At 55.2% G+C, this 20,932-nt stretch overlaps 3 protein-coding genes across 14 annotated transcripts; 2 read left to right on the forward strand and 1 right to left on the reverse strand.

The window, feature by feature from the left end:
- Positions 1–2,318: 2,318 nt before the first annotated feature.
- Uba52 (ubiquitin A-52 residue ribosomal protein fusion product 1) lies at positions 2,319–4,516 on the forward strand. Of its 6 annotated transcripts, none has more exons than XM_063275684.1 (4): positions 2,319–2,621; positions 3,135–3,245; positions 3,375–3,461; positions 4,252–4,516. In XM_063275684.1, the coding sequence occupies exons 1-4, from the start codon at positions 2,510–2,512 to the stop codon at positions 4,446–4,448; spliced, it is 507 nt and encodes a 168-aa protein (XP_063131754.1). In that variant the 5' UTR covers positions 2,319–2,509; the 3' UTR covers positions 4,449–4,516. The 6 variants fall into 6 exon arrangements, with proteins under 6 accessions (XP_063131754.1, XP_008769368.1, XP_038950733.1 ...); XM_008771146.4 differs by having other exon boundaries at positions 2,324–2,397; XM_039094805.2 differs by having other exon boundaries at positions 2,330–2,621; positions 3,132–3,245.
- Positions 4,517–5,758: 1,242 nt separating this feature from the next.
- Rex1bd (required for excision 1-B domain containing) lies at positions 5,759–8,230 on the forward strand. 2 transcript variants are annotated; one of them, NM_001399434.1, is made up of 5 exons: positions 5,759–5,846; positions 5,924–6,006; positions 6,546–6,750; positions 7,486–7,562; positions 8,016–8,230. In NM_001399434.1, exons 1-5 carry the CDS (start codon positions 5,775–5,777, stop codon positions 8,086–8,088), a joined length of 510 nt encoding a protein of 169 aa, NP_001386363.1. In that variant the 5' UTR covers positions 5,759–5,774; the 3' UTR covers positions 8,089–8,230. The 2 variants fall into 2 exon arrangements, with proteins under 2 accessions (NP_001386363.1, NP_001386364.1); NM_001399435.1 differs by lacking the exon at positions 5,924–6,006.
- Positions 8,231–8,430: 200 nt separating this feature from the next.
- Positions 8,431–19,762, reverse strand: Crlf1 (cytokine receptor-like factor 1). 6 transcript variants are annotated; one of them, NM_001106074.1, is made up of 9 exons: positions 19,462–19,706; positions 13,752–14,033; positions 13,385–13,514; positions 13,083–13,252; positions 11,458–11,615; positions 11,221–11,389; positions 9,074–9,261; positions 8,930–8,972; positions 8,431–8,713 (listed from the first exon to the last, which is right to left on the reverse strand). In NM_001106074.1, the coding sequence occupies exons 1-9, from the start codon at positions 19,583–19,585 to the stop codon at positions 8,700–8,702; spliced, it is 1,278 nt and encodes a 425-aa protein (NP_001099544.1). In that variant the 5' UTR covers positions 19,586–19,706; the 3' UTR covers positions 8,431–8,699. The 6 variants fall into 6 exon arrangements, with proteins under 6 accessions (NP_001099544.1, XP_038950258.1, XP_038950259.1 ...); XM_039094330.2 differs by having other exon boundaries at positions 8,442–8,713; positions 8,916–8,977; positions 19,462–19,762; XM_039094331.2 differs by having other exon boundaries at positions 8,442–8,713; positions 8,916–8,972; positions 19,462–19,761.
- Between the last annotated feature and the right edge of the window lie 1,170 nt (positions 19,763–20,932).

Below are 20,932 nucleotides of genomic sequence, written 5' to 3' on the forward strand. Positions count from 1 at the left end.
TTGGGCCCCACCCCCCAGAACATGGGCAAGTTCCGGATGTCTCTTGGGGGCCCTGCTGGAGGAGGCTAGCTAACTCCAGACCCTGTGAACTACCAAGACAGGGCTGTGGCAGATGGGAGTCCTGAGGCATCCAAGTTGGGTCAGCGGGCAGCCTGCCTTTATAGACTACTACTTTCCCTGAGAAGCCTGGTTCCTGCTGAGGCCACTGCCTGGCCTGGGCTATCTAGACATTGAAGCTGAAATTGTAGATAACAGGGACCATGCCGTGCCATGTAGCTTTTACTTGAGTTCTGGGGACTTGAACTTGGGTCTTCAGGCTTGCACAGTAGGAGCTTTACCCACTTAACCATCTTCTTGGCCTTAAACACTCTTAAATGATAGTTTGTCAGGATATAGCCTGGTTTCAGAGCCAAACCAAGCAAGCACTAGGTCCTAGGGATCAACTGCAGCACTGTAGGATAGTACTAAAAAGGAAACAGCAGCACCCACATGGAAGGTTACAACTGTAACTCCAGTCCCAGGATAAATGGTGCCCTGTGTTGGACTTCATGGTACCAGCCATTTTAACAGCACACAGACACATGAATAGGCAACACATTCATACACATAAAAAAAAATAAACACTTTTAGGGTTGCCATCAAGTCTCAGTATCCATATGGAGGCTCACAGTCAGTAACTGCATTTCGATATCAGAGCCCTCTTCTGGTCTCCATGGGCACAGCACTCATGTGCTAGTGGGGAAAACACACGATAAATATACATGTACTTCTGAGTCGTTAAGTATCTTCTCAGGAGGTGTTTTCTATCTGACAACTGGTGGGGGAACCAGATTAGTCCTCTGCTCAGCCAGCATTAGAGAAGTAAACTTCGGCAGATGGGAACCAAGACAGACCCACAACTAGACAGTGAAGAGACAGACCTTGGAGCAGGCAGACTAAAAGTCTGAGAGGATACAGAGCATCAAGGCACAGGGCCTGGAAACCCAGCATGACTAACATGCATAAACTCCAAATGGCAGCATGCACTGGGCCTGCAGGGGCCTAAGCCAGAAAAGTTCCGCAGTGCTAAGGGGAAGACACCCCATCCCTAACTCAGAAGCTATCTCCAGGTGACAGCCATTCACAAATGAAAAATGATTTTCTCCAACAAAATCTTAATGGGTATACAAACCACACTTGAAGGGCAGGCCACAAAATTCAACAGTAATTTTGAAGGTGTTTCTCTGGACCTTATCATTGTATATATTATGGTTTCCAACTTTTTTTGTGTTTTACAAATGTGTAAGCCTATGTCTGTTTCTCGTCCTCTTTTGTTTTTGTTTTATTTTATAAGCCTGTCTGTTTCCTAAAAAATAAAAAAGGTGTGGATTGGGGCTGGGGATTTAGCTCAGTGGTCGAGCGCTTGCCTAGGAAGCACAAGGCCCTGGGTTCGGTCCCCAGCTCCGAAAAAAAAGAACAAAAAAAAAAAAAAAAAAAAAGTGTGGATTTAAGTAAGTAGGGACCTGGGGAGAATCTGGAACGACTTGAAGAAAGGAAATCCTTATCAGTCTATACTGTATGGGGAAAGAAAAAGCCTATTTTCAATAAAAAAAAGGAAAGGTATTTTCCCAGTTACTTCCTTTTTTTTTTTTTTTTTGGAGCTGAGGACTGAACCCAGGGCCTTAAGCGCTCTACCACTGAGCTAAACCCCAACCCCCACACCTGCTTTTTGCCTAGTGCACTGAAAGCACTGGGGAATAAAAAGGAAGAGGCACATGACCAAGCTTACAAGAAATTCAGCACTTCAGCCTCTGGTGATAGTATTGTTTTTGTTTGAAACAGGATCTCACTATGGTTGGTCTGGAACTCTGTGGACCGCAGTGGCCTTGAACTTCCAGAAATCCTAGGCTTCTGCTCCCCAACTGCTAGGATTAATTTCTTTTGCGTTTGCGCGCCGGTTAAAGTTGGCAAACAACTCTCCCTCCACCATGATGACAAAGTGCCTTCAGTCGCTGAGTCTTCTCACTGGCTTTGGACAAAGTGGCTTACTCTGAACCCCAGCCAACCTGGTAGGTAGTGCAGGCTAACCTAGTACTCACCGCAGTATGCTTGCTGTGCTGACAGCACAAGGCTAGCAACACCTCAAACAAAAACCATGTCTGAAAGGCAACACAGGACCCTCCCACAGGAGCGGCTGTCACGTGCTGAAGGTAAAGCTCCGCCCGGAAGCGGCTCCAGACAGTTTGGCTTCTCCTGCCAGGGCCCAACATGGCGCCCGGCGAAGCTCGGGACCGGACGACGTGCGGCGCGGATTGTGACGTCGACACGCAGCGTGCTCAGTGCGCAGGCGTCCTGAGAGGAGACTAGGGGGTTTCCGGTTCCGCTGTCCTCTTTCTCTTCAACGAGGCGGCCGAGCGGGTTGGTGTTGGCCCCGTCGCTGACGGGCTGGTGGCGCCTGGGCCGGGGCCGGGATGCGGCGGGAACCGGCGAGGGGACTGTAGGGGTCGCGGGTGCCGCTTCGGCGTCGCGCATGCTCGGTGGAACTCGACAGCCGGGACCTGGGCGCGCAGCGGGCACGCGGCGGTCCGACCGGGGAGCTGCGGGCGGAAAGACCAAGAGCTCGGACTTTAACTACAGAGCGAGTGCTGGGGCTGTCCTGAGATAATATTGGGCTTTGGTTCTAGTGGTGGCTACAGATGGGGGGGGGGCGAGTTAAGGGCTAGACTGTGCTTGGGGGCTTGTGGCCACCCAAGGCTGGAAAGTTTGCCTTGGTTATACAAAAAAAAAAAACACTAAAATATTGGTGGCGGTGCATTGCTCTCACTTAAGCACTTGAGAAATAGGTCACAGTGAGTCTAGCCTGCCCTACTTAGGAGAAAACTGCTGTCCGATCCTTCAGTTGGAGGGCAGAGGACCAAGCCCATTGCTAGAGTAGGATGCTGTTGGGTGGGACTTACGGTCCCAGCGGGTGGTGGTGACTGAGAAAGTTGAGACAGGGCAGAGTGGGAATGCTGAGCTTCAGTGTGCAGCAGGACTGGGTGGTTTGGAAGTAAAGGTAGCTAAGAAATAAGCAGTCTTGGGTGGTTAGTAAAAGACTAGATAGTTCTCGGCCTTCTCAACTTGTGACTCATGTGTCTCCTTCCACTGTGCAGCAGACGCCAACATGCAGATCTTCGTGAAGACCCTGACGGGCAAGACCATCACTCTTGAGGTCGAGCCCAGTGACACCATCGAGAATGTCAAGGCCAAGATCCAAGACAAGGAAGGTGGGCTGTGCTGTTGAGGGCTCTGTCCTAGGGGGTGGGAGTGCTTGAGCTTGGTTGCCTCTGGGTGACTGGAGTGGTCTCAGCTACTACTGGAAGGAGCTGTAACCAGCCTGGTTTTCTGGTGCACAGGCATCCCCCCTGACCAGCAGAGACTGATCTTTGCTGGCAAACAGCTGGAGGATGGCCGCACCCTGTCCGACTACAACATCCAGAAAGGTAAGGGCTCTATTGCTTGTAGGTGGGGCTGACTGTGGACTGCTGTTCCAGTCACCTGGCATCTTCTCTATGTGTTTACAGTGGGAATGTGTGGTTGTTGTGAGCTAGGGGAAGAAGACAGCTTTTTGAAATAGGTTCCTCTCAAGCTTTGTGTGGGCTTCAGGGCTTGAGCCCAGGTCACTAGACAGGCCCATCTGTGTGCCCTTACTTGCCACGCCTTTACTTCTGTCTTTTTGTTATTGTGTCAGCTTAGGCCCAGAGTGTCTAGAAGAACTCCTTTTAGCTCGTGTTAGCTTCAAACCCATTTGAGCATTTATTCCGATGTTCTGTGTTCATGTCACCACACTCAAACACAACACACACACACATACATTGTGTGCATCTCTGCATAGCACTGACTATTCTGTGCTCAAATCCCGTGTGCCATTACGTCTGGCTGCCTGTTCTCTGTGTGGGTGTGTGTAAGCCTGAGTGGAGCACCGGGGAGTGAGGTGCCAGTGTGTCATGGCACCTGGATGCTTGCTGTGCTGTGTAGGGCTGACTGACTGCCACTGGGCATGTCTCTTGCAGTTTGACTTGTGCTTGCACGGGACCCATAAAGCTCCCCGATGCCAGCACCGTAGTGACCGCCCCTTCTTCTGGCCTCAGTCTCAGTTCTTTACTGTCTGGCCTCTGTGGAAGAATCTTTGGGGTGTGCTCCTTGGGGTTTTTTGGGCAGCCCACACCCTGTCCTGTGTGAGATCTACCCTGAGCTGCCCGGGCGGGACTCAGCTTTTGTCATCTTTGACAGAGTCCACCTTGCACCTGGTGCTGCGTCTTCGCGGTGGCATCATCGAGCCGTCCCTTCGTCAGCTTGCCCAGAAGTACAACTGTGACAAGATGATCTGCCGCAAGTGCTACGCACGCCTGCACCCCCGTGCAGTCAACTGCCGCAAGAAGAAGTGCGGCCACACCAACAACCTGCGCCCCAAGAAGAAGGTCAAATAGAGCTGGGCCATACCTGGCCTGTGACCCCGGGACCAAATAAAGTCCCCTTCCATCGACTGGAGCAGTAATTGGTGTCCAGAGTGACTGTTCTGTTCAGGGATATGTGGGGAGTGGGGTGCTCCCAGTGAGAAGGGAGCTCACCATATAGCCCAGGCTGCACTTGAATATTGCGGGCTGGGATGGCAGACAGGCCTCTGCCACACCCAATTTAGGCCTTTGGTTGCAAGTCGGTTAAAACTTGGAACCCGTGTAAAGATAGAGCCCATGGTGCTGCTGTAGGGAGCCAGTATGAGGAAGCAGGCTCTGGCCACATTGTCATTATGTAGTCTCAGCTCTGATGTGTGGGGACCATGGTTTAGGATCTCTGAAAGGGCAGTTTACCCAACTCAATACTCCATACTCAGTCCTCCATACGCCAGTTAGGATGCTGCCTGAGCAACATGATCCAGGCTCACCATCAGCCCTGTTCTGTCAGACATGACACTGGGGGTCACAGGAACATAGAAAGCTATGGGCTTGTGAAGCCATCTCACCCACCTTTGGTTTCGAATATCAGGCACACTTGCATGAGTATAGCTTCGTACTCTAGGGGGCCTGGCACATTTTAGCCCATCCTGGGGAGTGCTAGACCAACTGTGTTGACTGCAATTGACTTGAGGTATTCAGTCTTCCTTGTCATTTCAGAGGTTCTGTGGGCTTGAACCTGGTTGTCAGCAGTTTGCAAATCCCCGGTATATGTGCAGCCATCATTCCATCCCTAATGTCAAACGGGGAGAGAATCTTTCAGAGCATTCAACCACTGGGTTTCCTAGGCCCAGCTTTATTTTTTTATTTTTGGTTTTTCTCTAAAGCCCTGGCTGTCCTCAAGCTCCCAGACATCTTCCTGTTTCCCCAGTGCTGGGATTAAGGGCATGCATTATTATTGCCCTGCATCCCATTTCAAAGGTGTAATCTGAAAGGATGGACTGTGTGCACTATATGAGGCGACATCAAAAGGGGCATTGGTTGTACTGAAGGCAGGTGTGAGTGGCCATGTCGATAGTGGTGTTGGGTCCAGCCCTGCAACACCAACTAGTACTCAGCCACTGACACATCCTATCCCCTAGCTACATTCTTAGCATCGCCCGTGCAGAAATACTTGTAGCTTCAATTGTGACCTTGTTTGATACCCGCCTGTGAGGATCCACGGATGTACAAGGAATCCTGGAGCTTAGTTCCTATAGAGCTAGAGTTCAAAGGCAGCCAGGTGCGCGCGGGTTGGTCGTGGACCTCCCGGCCAGCAGGGGGAGCGGCGGCCGTTCCCAAGCGACGCTGGACTGCGCAGTCATGCTCACCGCCGCCACAGAGGTGCTAGCTGCTGCGGATGGCCCCGGGTCTGCGGAGCCCACGTGGGCCTGGGTGAGCTCGGGTGCTGGTGCGACGGGTGCGGGGCGATGGGCGATGGGCTCTGGCTTCATGGCCCCACACCTCCGTAGAGAGATGCCCCGATCGCTACGCTGGTGCAGAGGATCCAGCAGCTGCAGAATGAACGTGCACAGGCCTTCCGCCGTCTAGACCAGTGAGCCGGCTGGGCTGGAGGAGGGGACGGGCCCTAGGAGAGCTTGCCAAAGGGGTACTTGCTGAGAAATGGCTGGAGGCGGGACTGGATGGACCTATGTTGTGGACTTGTTTGGAAGAGTTGGGGAGATAACCAAGATCTGGTCCAGGAGATGGCGGGAGTGTGGTAGCCCGGAGCACAGCGTACTTAGAGGCGAGGTCTAGGAGGGTGGGTAAAAGGGTCCGTGACACTGAAACCTGTCGGGAGGACGGAGTCTACTCCGAGAAAGGGTGGAGCTGGGGGTGTGGCCCATTGTATCTGAGTAGAGCAGAATAGGACTGTGGGCGTGGCCTAGGGGGAGGCGTGACCCTCTGCCTGATCCTTAGCTTCTCCGAGTGCAGAGATGGGTAAGCTCGGCCTCTGTCCTGACAGCAGGTCTCCCAGTCTGTGGGATTCAGGTTTGGCTCCTTCGAGTTGGGTGGGTCTTCCAGGTGACTAGAGCAGGGAGCTTGGTCTGCGAGTCAGGGGTGTTAGTTCAGCATCCTCCCCGCCCACCGCAGAGCTCACCGTCAGTACCTGCTCAGTGATCTGCACCATGACTTCCCGAGTTACCGGAGTGTCGTGCATGAGGTGACCCAGGCCTTCGCCGCTGCCTCGTGCGAGGTACTGGCAGTGGAAGCGGAGCTGGCAGGGCCTCGAGCGCAACCGGTGCTCGCCCGCCACGTGCGCAACCTTCAAGAGCTAGAACAGACGCGCCTAGCCACGGTAAGATCACCGCCTCTCCTTCAGAATGGGGCATGGGCCACAACCCATTCCCAGCCACCCCGACCTACTACTATTTTTGCCACACACCTCGGTGCATTTGGGCCCTCTCCTGGTTTTTCCTGTCTGCCTGTATTTCCCTCCCAGATTTTGCTTATTTATACCAGCCCCTCAGTAAAGCTGCCCTAAGAACCCTGGGGACCCAACGCATCCACCACTGTGGCTGCTTAAGTCCCTCTCTAACTCTGGGTTATCACCGTTGGAACCCACAAACTACTTCCACAAATACCCACAGACACTTATCCTTGGTCCTTGACCCAGATCCCAAGGCTCCACGTACCCTAACCTAGCCAATGTTAGCAGAGGAGAAGCTTGCCCACTGTAAACCATGCACACATCGGTCGATCTTTGGTCTGGAATTCTTAGTGAAGAACCCCAAACTCTGCAGAGTCCCAGATGTATCACCATCCTGTAATTATAACTTCCTGTTCCGCCACTGGGGTGGAGGCCACGCCTACCGTACCTGTCACCATTCTCTGGCTTTTCCAAACAATGAAACTATTTCCAAACTGTTTTACAAACTATGAAACTATTTCCAAACTATTCAGTACTGCCTTCCACAGGAGAACCCTAAAAGCAAACCCTCCCACTCAAGCTCTGCTCTCCTTAGGGTCCACTCCTGGCCCTCCTTCCCTCTGTGTGGCTTTTGTCTACTGTCACTCCCATTTCCACCTCCAGGTGGCGCTGCTGCAGGTGATGGGGACACCAGGAGTGTCAGAACAGGACCCTGAAAAGTTGCACCAGCTGAAGATAAAGTGAGCTCCGTGGGCCCCGCGGCCTGCCAGCTACCTTACATTGGCACCTTGGTGGGAGAGGGGCAGGCACTCTGACGTCCCAGATACATGCTTCCTAGGATGTGCCAGCATATCATGTCGCCTACAGTTTCTATTGCTTTCAGGAGTTTGAACATGATCAATCCCACTTGCTCCCCTGTGTGAACCCCTACAGTTCTATTGCAGGTCTCTAAGCGTAGGCAGGCATGCATCCCGACTTACTGGTGACATGTACCCCTTCCCCCCACCATGGCCTTTCCCATGAGCCTTCTGTGACCCACCGAGCCACCCAGCCTCCTGGGCATGCTCCCAGGCTGGGCTTGAGGTTTGGCAGCAGGCTGGAGGGCCTGCCATTGCCCCCCTCCCCGCTAGCTGTGCAGCTCAGCTAATTCACCCCATCTGGGTTTTATTTATAGTTTCCATCCGCTCTTGTAGGGTAATTAAAACCATGGAGGCCATCAGTGAGGTTCTGCAGGAACTCAGGTTTGATGCCGAATCTGCCGAGTGAGGGTGGCTCCCCAGGGACCAGAGGAAGACGGGAAAAGAGGCCCATGGCGTCCGGCCCAGCCCTGACCGCCAGCTGGCTGAGGTCGTGCCCTGCTGGGCTGCCCTCCAACGCGCCTCACGCAATAAAGAATTCTCCCTCTGCAGCTTTCTCATCGGCTCTGTATCCTGGAATGGGTCGGCCATCTTGGGGGAGGGGATTCCTCAGGGGAACAGGGAGAGCAGGTATAAGATTTCACACCCCCAAGGAGTTCGGGACAGGTAGTGTTCTAGGAAACAGGACTAAAATTTAGACGTGAGGGGGCTGTACCAACCCTCCAGAGTACACAAGCTCCAAACATACTGGCCACCACGGGACCTGAACAACTCTTTTCTTATTTATTCAAAGAGACTCTTGGAGGGTCCTGCATAACCCTTGTCATTACTCCAACCCTACCCATATTGGGGTACATCCAAAGTTGACCATCATGTGGCCAAAGCTGTGGTTGTGGGAGCTCATTGTGCCCCAGCCCCTGGTTTGTTTCTTCATTGCCCCAAAGTGACAGTACAGATGGTCTCCAGTTCAGGTGAGCCTCCAGGTCTGCATCCAGCAGGAGGATGGCCTATCCTCAGAGTTTAGCCGGCAGGACCTGAGGGCAGAAAAGAGGCCACATTAAGCCTGGGAGTCTTGAGATGACTCCCTTTCAGCAGCTGGATGATGCAGTGAAGCCTGACGCTTCCCTGTTGCAGCTAATAAATACAAGCTAAATGAGCGAGTGCTAAGAGCTTCCCGTTGAGCAACACCAAGGGAGAGGGAGAGGCCTTATCTAGACTGCCGCAGTCCCCACTCACCCGTACTCCCTTACCTCTCGCCGCACCCCGTCTGCCCGAGGGCAGGATCCCCTCGTCCTGTGCTTGGAAAGAAGAGTGCAGTGTTGTGGAGGATACACACCGGGTCCCTCTCCTCCTCAGCTCCTTCACCCCCATGCAAACCTTCCCCACTTTCCTACCTGGTTTCGGGTCTTGTGTGACTTCTGCATCCAAGCACGCCACTGGTCGTACAGGCGGAAGCTAAGGTTCGAGCAGTACGCGTGCTTCTTGAGCCAGCCGAGGAACTGCTTGAGCTCGCGCCGCACCGGGCCCGAGCTAGGCTCGCCGCCCCGCGGCTCGCACACCCCGCCGCCCGGGCCCGGGCGCTCTAAAGAGAGTGGAGCGGCAGTGTCGGGCGCGGCCAGCAGGAGGCGCGCGGGGGACGGCGGCCTCCCAAACCAGACCAGCTTCGGCCCGGGAAAAGTTGGGAAAGTTGTCAGGTGTGGACCCAGCGTCACCCGGAGGGAATGCAATGCCACAGCGATGGAGACGGGCAAAGGAGGGGAGTCAAATCAGTGGGAGGCAAAACCGAGTATTCGGTCGGAAGGGAAATCAGTGGAGACTAAGCAGGGCCAGACAGAGACTCTAGGGACACAGATAAAGCAAGGGACAAACAAGACAAAGACACAGAAAGTAGAGATCCTGGGACTATACCCCCAGTCACTATGAGGAGAGTCCCTCCCACAAACGTGGTGGCACAAGCACTTGGTAGGCTGAGGCAGGTTAGCTGCAAATTAAAGCCGGTGATTTACCTTTGATTCCCTGTGACTATCCAAACGGAGTGGGGGGTCGGGGGAGGGCAGGTGAGAAGGCTCAGTGGGTAACTGCTTATCGCCAGCCCTAGTCCCATATAGTGGAAGGAGGCAACTCACGGTTCTCTGACCTTCATGTGTGTGCTGTGGCACGCACGCTCACGAAGGCACACACAAAAACAGGCAATTTTAAAAAGTTTAATTATATTAAAAGCGTTTTTTTTAAAGGCTCTGGGAAAGTGAGTGACAGAAATGGAGGGAGACAGACAGCAAGCACAGCCCAAGGGGCGGGTCCCCAAGATAAGCCTGAGAGAATGCTTGGGTGTGACTTCGAGGTGGGCTGGGAGGACAAAGCCAGCCCTTGGGTCCAATCCCCAGCCGCAGCCGTCCCCCAGCAGGCCAGCGGATAAGGACATCGGCCTCACACCATAAATAAAACTGGGGACTCGCTGACAGGCCCTGGCACAAGACTAGGCCCCCACAGCCCCTGCTTACCCCCCTCCAACCCTACCCCCGGCCTCCCCAGTCTCCCGGGCGGACGCAGCCGCCTGCTGGCTCCCGTGCAAGAATCGCAGGTGCTGGGCACGAGCAAGGGCCAAAGCTCCAAGGCTCTGGCCCCTCCCGGCTGCGTTCACTCCCGCCAAGCCCAGAACCTGGAGAGGCCCGGATGGGGGCTGGAGAGCTTCCTGGAGTTGGTTTTGACCCTCTCTTCCACCAGGAATCTCTCCGGGCCTCAGTTTCCCTATTATTTTAGCAGCAGCAAACTGAGCACATGCGTCTGTGTGAGTTCAGAGTTTCAGTGTAAAGGTATTCTCTTGTCTTAGGGGACCGGTGGAAGAGGGTGGGGGATGGGAGCCTCCTCTACTGCCTGCAAATAATAAAGTGCGGGGGCACTAGCCTTGGGCCATACTGCCTAAATCTGACAGAGATGGGGAAAATAAGCCCAGTTTAAGCAATATATTTCATAGAAGAGAATGCAGATCCATGGGCAGGACAGTCTGTGGAACAAAGGACAAACTGTAGGCTCTCCCACCTTGAGAAAGGGATCCAGAGGAGAGAAACGGGGCTCATGCGTAGTTTCTAAGCATTCAGGAGGCTGAGGCAGGAGGATTGCAAATATTAAGGTTGCCTAGGTTACCTTATATTATGGGTTGGCGGGGTGGCCCAACAGTCAACACCCCCATGGTCTTGACCCTTGAGCACAAGGCGCCCTGGTCTATTGATTGTGAGCGTGGGACCACGGGTAATGAATGTTCTACTTCATATAAAATTAACTTACAGATAGTCTAGGGCACTGAGGTTAAAAACAGCTTATCTTCAGTTCTCTTTGAACAGGTCACACTGTTGCTCGCCATCCTTCGCCAAATGACTAAATAGAATCTGGAGCCATAAGTGTGGTGATGGCCGCTGGCCATTGTCTGGAAGTGAGTTTAAGGCTAGCATGCGCTACCTGAAGACGCTGTCTCAAATAAGGGAAGAAAGGACAGACTGGATTGGGGTTTCCACGGGCCAGCCAGCCCTGGAGAGGTGCTCACCACTTCGAGGGGTGGAGGCAGCGGTGGGGTGGCTCCACTCGCTCCAGATTCCCGCCTTTTTCGACCCATAGATCCCGAATGGGTTACAACGAACTTGGACGAAGTAAACGGTGCCGGGCTTCAAGCCCGCGAGACGGCAGGAGGTCTGGTTGCTGACGTCATCCACCACCTGCACGGTGAGGGAGGAGTCAGATGCGGGAGGCGGGGTCAGGGGCGGGTCCGGGGCGGGACGGGCACCTTCCAGTCCACGCTGTCCTCCACGCGGTAGCGAATCTGGTATTTGGCTTGGAAGAGGAAATCCTTGAGAGCTGGTGGTGAGACCCAGCGCACACTCAGCTGGTCCTCCAGGCCCCCAACGCGGCTCACGTGCACGTCGGGTGGAGGGTCCGTGGTCACTGGGGGTGGAGCAAGCCAGATCACTGGAGATGCTTTTTTTTCTGAGACAATGTTTTACTGTGCAGCCCTGGCTGGCCTGTTATGTGGATCAGGATGGCCTTGAACTCAGAGAGATCCTTCTGCCTCTGCCTCCCCTAATGCTGGCATTAAAGGCTTGCAACAGTGAGCCCAGCCCTGAGGACACTGCGTGGTGAGTATTGTCTAGGGACAGAACTCCCAGTGGTGCAATCTAGGTTACAGTGGCTCCTGGGACCATATCTGCGTTTTCCAGATCTCCCGCCCCCACTACACACACCTGTTGGCTATTCACCCAGGCCTGAGAGACCATTGTCATTTAATATTTCAGAAACAGCCAGCAGAAGTTGCTATCACTGTTATTCTCTCTGATGGAAGACACACAATCCTGTCCTCAAGAGGATAGAGCAGCAAGCCTGTCCAGCTGGGGTGGAGATTAGCAGCAGAGGTCTCACTTAACAGGAGTGGGGCTCACCCTGCACCTGTGAGCAACACCCAGCACTGAGGCTCACCCAGCATCTGTGAGGCTCACCCAGCACCTGTGAGGCTCCCTCTGCACCTGTGAGCATCACCCAGCACCTGTGAGGCTTACCCAGCCCCTGCGAGCATCACCCATCACCTATGAAACCCTGAGCTGTCCGTTAAGTCACAAGCTGACTGTTAAAGCTACTGTCTGTGTTTTGAGCCAGGGTCTCACTACAGGGCTCAGAGTGGTTCCAACAGTTGTGATCATCTTGTGGAGGCCTCCTGAATGTCAGGACAACAAGCTTTATTATATGTCACCCCACCCTGGAGTGCTATTTGGCTCCATCCCTATGTATTGCCACCCCATGCCCACCTCTGTTGCTTCATACATTACCAAGAGCCTCCACAGGGCAGCTGCGCCAGCCACAGGGCATAACAGGGTTAGATACCAGGAAGATACACATGCTCTGGGATGTGGGAATGAGCCAGAGGCACCCCGGAACCCTTCTGGGGGACCATGGAGAAAGTACAAGCTGTTCTCTCCCCCCTAGTCTTCAGTGAGGCACTTGAAGGGTTAAATGGCCCAGGCTGCTCTGGGCTGGGAACACCCTAATTAGATTAGGCCCAATTCTGCTCAGGGATCATCCACTTCCTGCCTCCAACCCTCACCCCCCCCATCCCCCCCAGCTCAAGGCCTTGGCTTCCTGGGGCGCCTTCCGACCTGGGCGCCCCCTCTTGGATCCCCTAGGACTCCCTCCTGAACACCTGGACTGCTGAGAGGGAGGGTGATCAGACCAGGTGTTTTCTGCAGTGTGTGTTTGTCTGGGGGCGGGAGGGTGTCTTGTCTGTCTTGGTGAGGGAAAGTCTGTGCATCGAGTTAAGAACAGCCACGGCCCTGCAACCACCATGACTGTGGCTAAGACCTCTAGAAGAACCAAAAAGACTTGGGGGGCCCTACTGGGTCTAGGTGGACACTGGGGGCTCACCCACGTCCAGGACATCCAGTGTGAGCACGTCAGATCTCGCTGAACCCAGGCGATTGGTGGCTTCCACCCAGATCTCATAGGGCGTGAAGAGGGCCAGGTCTTTGGGGATATGGCACGAGTGAGGGCCCACAGTGTGATATTCCTCACATGTGTTGTCCTGACCATACCACCTGTAGGCGGGAGAGTCCCTTTTGAGTCCTTAGACCTGTTTCCTGCAATCCCAGGGTTCAACAGGAACATATGTGATCAGAGAGGGCAGCTATCGCCTGAGGTCACACAGCAAGGCTGGCCTGGGCACCAACCTCAGCTTGTACTTGAGGGAGTAGTTGGTGTGTAGGAATGTCTCCCCATGTGCACCCGGTGTCCAACGGCATGTCAGGTCCTTCATGTTCCGGGACCAGCAGCTGATGTTAAAGGGCTTCTCCGGGGGCACTGCAAGAAAAAGATGACATGCTTTTTAAAGCAGCTGGATAGACAGGGGACAGTGCAGCCACAGCTGTCCCAGAGCTGCACTGCCTGTACTGGGGATGACTACACCTGCACACAAACGCCTTTTCCACCTCAGACTGCCCATGGCCCTGCCCCAGGACAGAGGACCCAAGCTCTACTCTCTAAATCTATCATTGCTGCCCCCCCATGTGTTCCTGGGTGTCCTGGGGTCCCACTTACGACCAACATAGAGGCAGGAACCAGCCAGAATGCTGCCATCTCGGGCGTGACACACCAGATTGTCCCCTGACTGCTGCCTGGACCCATTAAGGTTAGCCAGGGCCAAGGCCAGGGTGGAGGTGTTGAGGAGACGGGACAGCTCTGAGGGCAGGCGGCGGCCGTTGAGGGTCCAGTAGAGGCCCTCAGCAGTGGCCCCCGGTGTGTCTCCATGTATAGAGCACGTAGCATGAAGGGAGGATCCGATGAGAAGAGTGGGGTCCTGGGGACTGATCACAGCTGTGTCTGGGGTCAAAAAGAGACACTTGTCAGTCATGGGATGAGCCTACTTCAAGTCCCTCACCCAGCTGGGTTGTCCAAGAGTCATGAAGTCTTGAGCAGGTACTAATTTTCACCCATTTTACAGGTAAAGAACAAAAACAATGAGGCCCAAGAGCTTGTTGAAGCTGAAGCACCAAAATCAAGGTCAAGGCCAGTAGCACCTTCCCCAGAGAGGTGCTACACTCCTACCACTCCAGCACTTGGGGGTGGGGCAGGAGAATCCGAAATTCAAGATAACCCTTAGGTACATAGTTTGAGTAAAGCTACAGGAGACCTTTTCTCAAAATTAATCCATCAGTCAAGCAGGGGCCAGTGAAATGGCTCAGTACATAAAGGAGACTGCTGCTAAGCCTGAGAACCTGAGTTCGAACCCAGGACTTACACTGTGAAGGGAGAGAACTAACTTCTACAAGTTGTCCTCAGAAATTTACATGCTGCAAAACACATATACATAGACAAGCACAAAATACATTTTGGGGTTTTGGTGGGAAAGTGAGAACAGGGTCTCTGTATCCCTGGCTGGCCTGGAATTAGTCTGCCTCTGGCTCCTGAATGCTCGAGTTAAAAATATCCATTTCTGGGCTGGAGAGATGGCTCAACAGTTAAGAGCACCCGACTGCTCTTCCAGAGGTCATGAGTTCAATTCCCAGCAACCACATGGTGGCTCACAACCATCTGTAAAGAGATCCGATGCCCTCTTCTGGTGTATCTGAAGACAGCTACAGTGTACTTATATATAATAAATAAATAAATAAATAAATAAATAAATAAATAAATAAATCTTTAAAAAAAATCCATTTCTGCTGAAAGCCTGTACATGCCTTTAATCCCAGCACTTGGGAGGCAGAGGTAGGTCAATCCCTGAGTTCGAGGCCAGCCTGGTCTACAGAGAGAATTCCAGGACACTCAGGGCTACACAGAGAAGCCCTGTCTTAAAAAGCCAGAACTGACACCAAACCAAACCAAACAAATACATTTTCATGCCCCATCAAAACCCAAATGTAAAAACATCAGTCATAAATGCCTACTCAAACCTAAGTACTTTCTATTAATGACGGCTCCCTGTATGTGTGCATACCGTAACACACACGTGGAAGTCAGCTGGCTGGGGTCTGCTTTCTCCTTCCACCATGAGGTCCCAGGGACAGAGCTGAGATCATCTTGATTGGAGGCAACTGCCCTTACCCACCGAGCTGTCTCACCAGCCTACAAACATTTTCTCTTCTCTTTTTTTCTTTTCTTGACAGGGTCTCACTATCTAGCCTAGACCACACTGCCTTGACACTTGGCATCCTCCTGCCTCAGCCTCCAGAGTTCTGGGACCACGTGAACCACCAAGCATAGCCTGGCTTACCAACTTCCTTCTTCTCCTTCTCTGTCCTGGTGGTGAGCTCTCTCCATCACTCTAACCTCACACATGTGTTTCTGTGGAGTGGACATACCTCAAATGGAAAGTCCTACCCTGGTAATGTTTGTCATCCCAGCACCCAGGAGACCGAGGTAGGGGGATCACAGATTTGAGGTCAGTCTGTGCTGTGCAGGGAGCCCCTGTGTAGAGGAGAGGTGAGCCCTGCTGGGTGAACCATGAAGGGCAGACTGAGGGACTAAGCCTTCATTTTCCCTGTGCCCTGCTTGCACTCCAGTACACACCTTGAGACTGTGCAAGGACGGTTTCTGTGTTCTGAGTCACGAGAGAAGGGAAAGTCACAGAAGCCCACATGCAAGGCTCTCTACAACCCCCAATCAGGAATTCTGACTCTCCACAATTTGACTTCCTTGGGCCACTGAGATGGCCACTTAGGAAGTGACCTCGATCTGGTGACCAGACCTGGGGGAACCCCCATCCCCCACTTCTTGCCTATACACCCTTAGGTCAGCCCACAGCTGTCCTACTCATAGGCTGGGATCTCAGCAAGGTCTAGGAGGGGAACATATCCCAAGCCTCCCCAGTCTGTTTCCCCATCTGGCCACTGGTCATCCTTGTCAGACAGGATGGCAGGGTGGTGGGGAGGTGTGGGGAAAGTTTCACAGGGAGCGCCCATAAGACCAGCAAGCCAGGCTGCCCTGGGAACCTAACTCCATTCAGTTCTCTGAAGCCTTTTTTTCACTCAGGGTGGGACAACTCCCGCTTGCTTCATTCATTCATTCATTCATTCATTCACAGCCTACAGTATGCCAGTAACTGAGGTCACCAAAGAAATAATGACACAGCTAAACACTTATCCTTACTAACTGTGGTGGCCCACACCTTTAGTGCCAGCACTGGGGAGGCAGAGGCAGGTGGGTTATTGAGTTAAGAGGCCAGTCTGGTCTACAGAATGAGTGCCAGGACAGCCAGGGCTAACCCTATAAACCCTGTCTCAAAGAATAAATAAATAAATAAATTAGTAAGTAAATAAAATAAAGTCACAGAAACAGAAAAGGCGAGAAAGAAAAGGAGTTAGAGAAAGGATCTGGGGCTATAGCCTTGTGATTGAGGCCCTGGGAACAGTTACCAACAGCCAAATGTAGTGAGTCAGTAGCCACAGTTGGGCAAGCGGGGAGGTGGGGCTCCATGTGCAAAAGCCCTGGGGTAGGTCAGGGAGGACAGCAGGGCTCTCAACCTTTAGGGAGGAAAACTGAGCCCTGGGTTGGGGTGAAAAGGCAAAGAGTATTGGAAAACAAAAAACAAAACCCATTTCCCAAGAGGCTCAGAGAATAAGGACTGCACCCACTCCCAGGCTCCCTTTAAGAAGCCAAGCTGCAGCCCTGGACGGTCCCTCATCCCAGATGGAATAGGTGGCACCGACATGGTTATGGTCCTGGCCCTGAATGATTACTCCGGGGCAAACTTGGCCTTGAGGGGAGGCGGGTCTTGCTGGAGCCTGCAATCGAAGTTGCTTTTGGGGCTTGTCCCAGGGCTCAGCGGAGGTCTCCGCGTCCGTGCGAAGGAGCAGGAGGAGCAGGCCAGAGCGGAGGCGGCGGGGGCCAGGGGGCCGCCCCGGAGGTCCCAGGCAGCCAGCCGCCCGCTAATTCAGAATTCCTTCGGCATGAACTGGGACGTGCCAGCGTCTCTACCCTGGCCCACCCACCGCTTCCTGCCTGTGCGCCCCCCTCAGCAGGGTGGGAGGCACTGCCCCGACCCGGGACCCCACCGTCTGCACTCCTGGGCGATGATCACACCCACTCTGTCCCTCCCCGGCCTTTGTCTGGCCAGGAAGGAGACTCTCTGGGGGGTCCTGGCTGGGGGGTAATGCCCTTTTACCACGCCAGCCTGGCCTGGATTCCCCCAGCAGCTGCCCTTCTTGGCTTGAGGGGGGAGGGGGCAAGGCCAAGCCAGCTTGGGCAGGACAGCCGAAGTTTTCTCCTTAGAGCAACTGGTGAGACCCCCAAAAGAACTTAGTACACCTGGCGCCCCCTTTCCCTAATTCCCTTCCTAAAACAGGGAAGACGGTCTGTGAGCTGCGACTAGGAAGCATGAGCTCGGCACCCAGGGACAGAGGACACCAGTCTCCCTCTTGGCTTCAACAAACAATGGGCCAAGGCCACTGGGGACTGGGGCGCACACATGCCAAGCTAGACAGAGCAGCAGCTGACAGCAGCCCCCTAAGCCTGGAGAGGGAGACACCCCTCCCCTTTTTTCTTCCCTCTTCCCCTCCTTCCCCCCACAAAGCTGGGGCCTATACAAGCTTCTTCCCCCCTTTCCCAGTGCGGACTTGCGGCTGTTATTAAAAAGAACACCATGTGTTTTAAAAGGGAAAAGTGTGAGATCGCCTGAAAGGCCAAGGGGAAGGTAGCCTCCATCCCAGCCGTCCCCCAGGGGTCCCCATCTCCTGTCCCGCTGGTACCTGCATACACTTTTACGACCCACCAGCCGGCTGGTCAGGTGCTAAGACACACCGTAAGTACAAACAGATTGCAGAGGTGTGAGAACCTCTTACTTAATTTCTCTCCCCCTTAAAGGAAAAAAACACACGCGCCACCCCCACTCCGCCACCTTCGCCTGTTGCTCTGCAGCCCGCCCGGAAACAAAGCTTAGCGCTATTGATGGCATTCAAAAACTACCCAAGCTTGGCAGCGACACCAACTACCCAGAAAGGTCCCGGGTGTCACCCCGTCACCTGCCCAGACGCCTTGGGCAAGCAGGAGTGTGAGTCCCTGTCTCCTGACTGGAGCAGGAGGGTGTCCATAGACACCGCGGACAAACTACACAGGCTACTAGCCCCGGAACAGCAGCGCAGCGTGCTGCCTACCCCTGCGGTGTGGCCTGTGTCTCCGGATGGGGTCCTGAGACTCGTTGGGAAAGGTCTCCTGTGCACTCGGCCATATGCGTACCCCGGTGTTGCTTCCCCTGTGAAATGAATGTGGGACCACGAGTGTGTGTGCGCGCGCGCGAGTGTGTGTGAGTGCGTGTGTGTGTATGTGTGTGTGTGTGAGTGTGTAGCGGATGGAATGTGAGCGCCGCGATGGTGTGCGAATACGCATCTGGGCTGCAGCGCGCGTCGGAGGGCAGGGTGACGGGACATAAGCCAGTGGGGCTCTTTTGTGTGACTTTGGGTGTGTCCCAGAGAGGGTCTGGATGTGGAGACCGCATCCTGGCGGGAGTGTGTGCGTTGGGTGATGGGGCCTCAAGGCCAGGAGTTCCTCCTGGGACAGTGGGGTTCTCTCGGCAGCTGATCCCCACTGGGTGCCCCTTAGACAATGAAGTCTGGGCTCGCGGTGCCCGGACACGCTTGCTCACGCTCCTCACCGAAATTTCAGTCGCTAGAGGCTCTCAACCCAGCGCAGCCTGAATGAGAACGGTTGTGAGCCCCACCAGTGAAGAGAACTTCGAGGATACCAAAGCATGGGGTCCGCTATAGGGGGGAGGGGGCGGCGCCGGCCCCACGGAGAAGCAAGTCCCGGGGGACCCCGGGCCGCATGCCAGGCGGACAGAACAGGAGGGCTCACGATAACGCCCCACCCTCCCTCCGGGGAGCATCACTTCATGGGGGGAGGGGACCCCACTCCGCGCCAGCACCCAACCCAACGCACCCAAGCGTGCGCCCCCAGCCAGGGAGACTTCCCTTCCGCTCTGAGATCCAAGACGCAGACGTGCGCCCCAAAGCGTCCCGGCACCCTGAAGGGGGGGGTGTCCCAGGACATTGCAATGGCCCTCAAAACGAGCCTGGTGGGATAGCTTCGCAAAGGGAACCCAGATAAGAGGCCTCTGATGTATAACGGGGTATTCTTGGGCTGCTGAGTGGTGGTACCGTGAGCCCCACAGGTGAGGGCGCCCCGAGGGCCGCCTTTCTTTGTTCCCGGGCCGTCCAGGTGGCGCTCGCGCCCCCTCTTCCATCCCCCGCGACTACCCCCCGGGGTGTCCGATCCCGGCTTCCCTGGGGAGGTGGGGAACAGGGCGCACGGTACTCACGGGCTCCCGATCCGCCCTGAGGCACCCCGAGAACACAGAGCAACAGAGGCGACCACAGCGAGGAGAGCCGCCGCGGCGGCCGCCGCGCGGATTGGGCGGCGGGGCCCGGGCCACCGGCGGGCATGGGGGTGGCGCGCAACGGGCGGTGACTGCAACGCCGGTATGGGGCGGGGGCGACTCTGCGGGGTGCAGATTGGGGTTTGGGTCCGCACGCACGTCACTGGGCGCGGACAGCGAAGGCCGGAGCAAGTCTGAGCAGCCGAAATTGACAAGGCGCTAATGCGCCGCTCGCCCCGCCCGGCCCCGCCCCGCCCCCGGCCCGGCCCGGCCCCTGGGGGGGGTGATCGCGGGCCCCGCACCGGCCTTCCCACCGCCCGCGGGCACCGCGCGCCCCGCCCGGCCAGCCTCCGCCCAGTCACCACTCCTGGGAGTCCCATCCTCCTGCGCGAAGCCCCCCACTCCTTCTCCACCCGCCTGCCCGTGGAACCTCCCTCTCCGGTCCCGCCCGTCCCAGGCTTCCCACCCCCTCATCTGGGATCCTGTACCCTTAACTCCGAATGGGTCCCTAGCTCGCAGCCCTGGTGCCTTTCCAGGATCCCCTCCAGTCAACCCGGACCCTTCCTACCCGCCTTCCCCGCCCCTCTTACGCCCCCCCCCCATACCCACTTGGGTTTGCTGTGCACACATCGAGTAGTACCTGAACCCTGTTCATCCTCTCTTCCTTCCCCAGGGAGTTTGAAAGTTGCCCCCAGTCGCTTGCCCTGGGCGCACAGGTCCCATCGATTCCCTATCCTAAGCCTTCATTCCGCCTCGGTGCACAGCCTCGTCCGGCGCAGAGGGAGAAGAAGAAAAAAAAAAAAAAAGCCAGAAGGCAGGGATTCTCCGGCCTACGGTCCCTTCTCGCCTGTCTTCTCGGCCAGTATTGGGTATGGGGATGTCCGGGAGAGCGCGCAGGGAGCCCCTATGAATGGGCACATGGGGAGAGGTGTGTCTTTTGGGGAACAGGACCGATCCCCGCATTCCTAGTTTCCAGAAGTGCATCGGTGCAAGAGAATTCTCCCTAGACTTCTTCACACCCCCCCACGGAAAAATCCACTCAGCGGCCCGCGGGTGGGGTGCGCCACGCGGTGAGTAATCGCTGCGGCGGCCGCCGCCCGCCAACTTCAGGTAACGCGGGCAGCCCCGAGCAACGCAGAATTATCTCCAATAGAGCGCAGAGTTCTTTCTCTGGGTTATTTTTGTTGGCCACTGTTTGGGGTTTTGGGGACCCCTCCCGGACCAGCCCAGCCCTGGCATCTCATCTCCCTGGTTGCGTCTTCGTCTCCACCCTATCCGGATGCCCACGAAGGGAGGTCTCTGGCCTGTAAGGTCTTTTGCTGGCGAGGCAGCGCTTGAAATGCGAGTTCCCGGGTGGTCCCACCCCATGGGTTGGATAAAGGCCCCCAGCCAGAGCTCCCTGAGAGTAAAGGGT

The sequence above is a fragment of the Rattus norvegicus genome, chromosome 16, assembly GCF_036323735.1.
Source record: "Rattus norvegicus strain BN/NHsdMcwi chromosome 16, GRCr8, whole genome shotgun sequence".
Taxonomy (NCBI): Eukaryota; Metazoa; Chordata; class Mammalia; order Rodentia; family Muridae; genus Rattus; species Rattus norvegicus.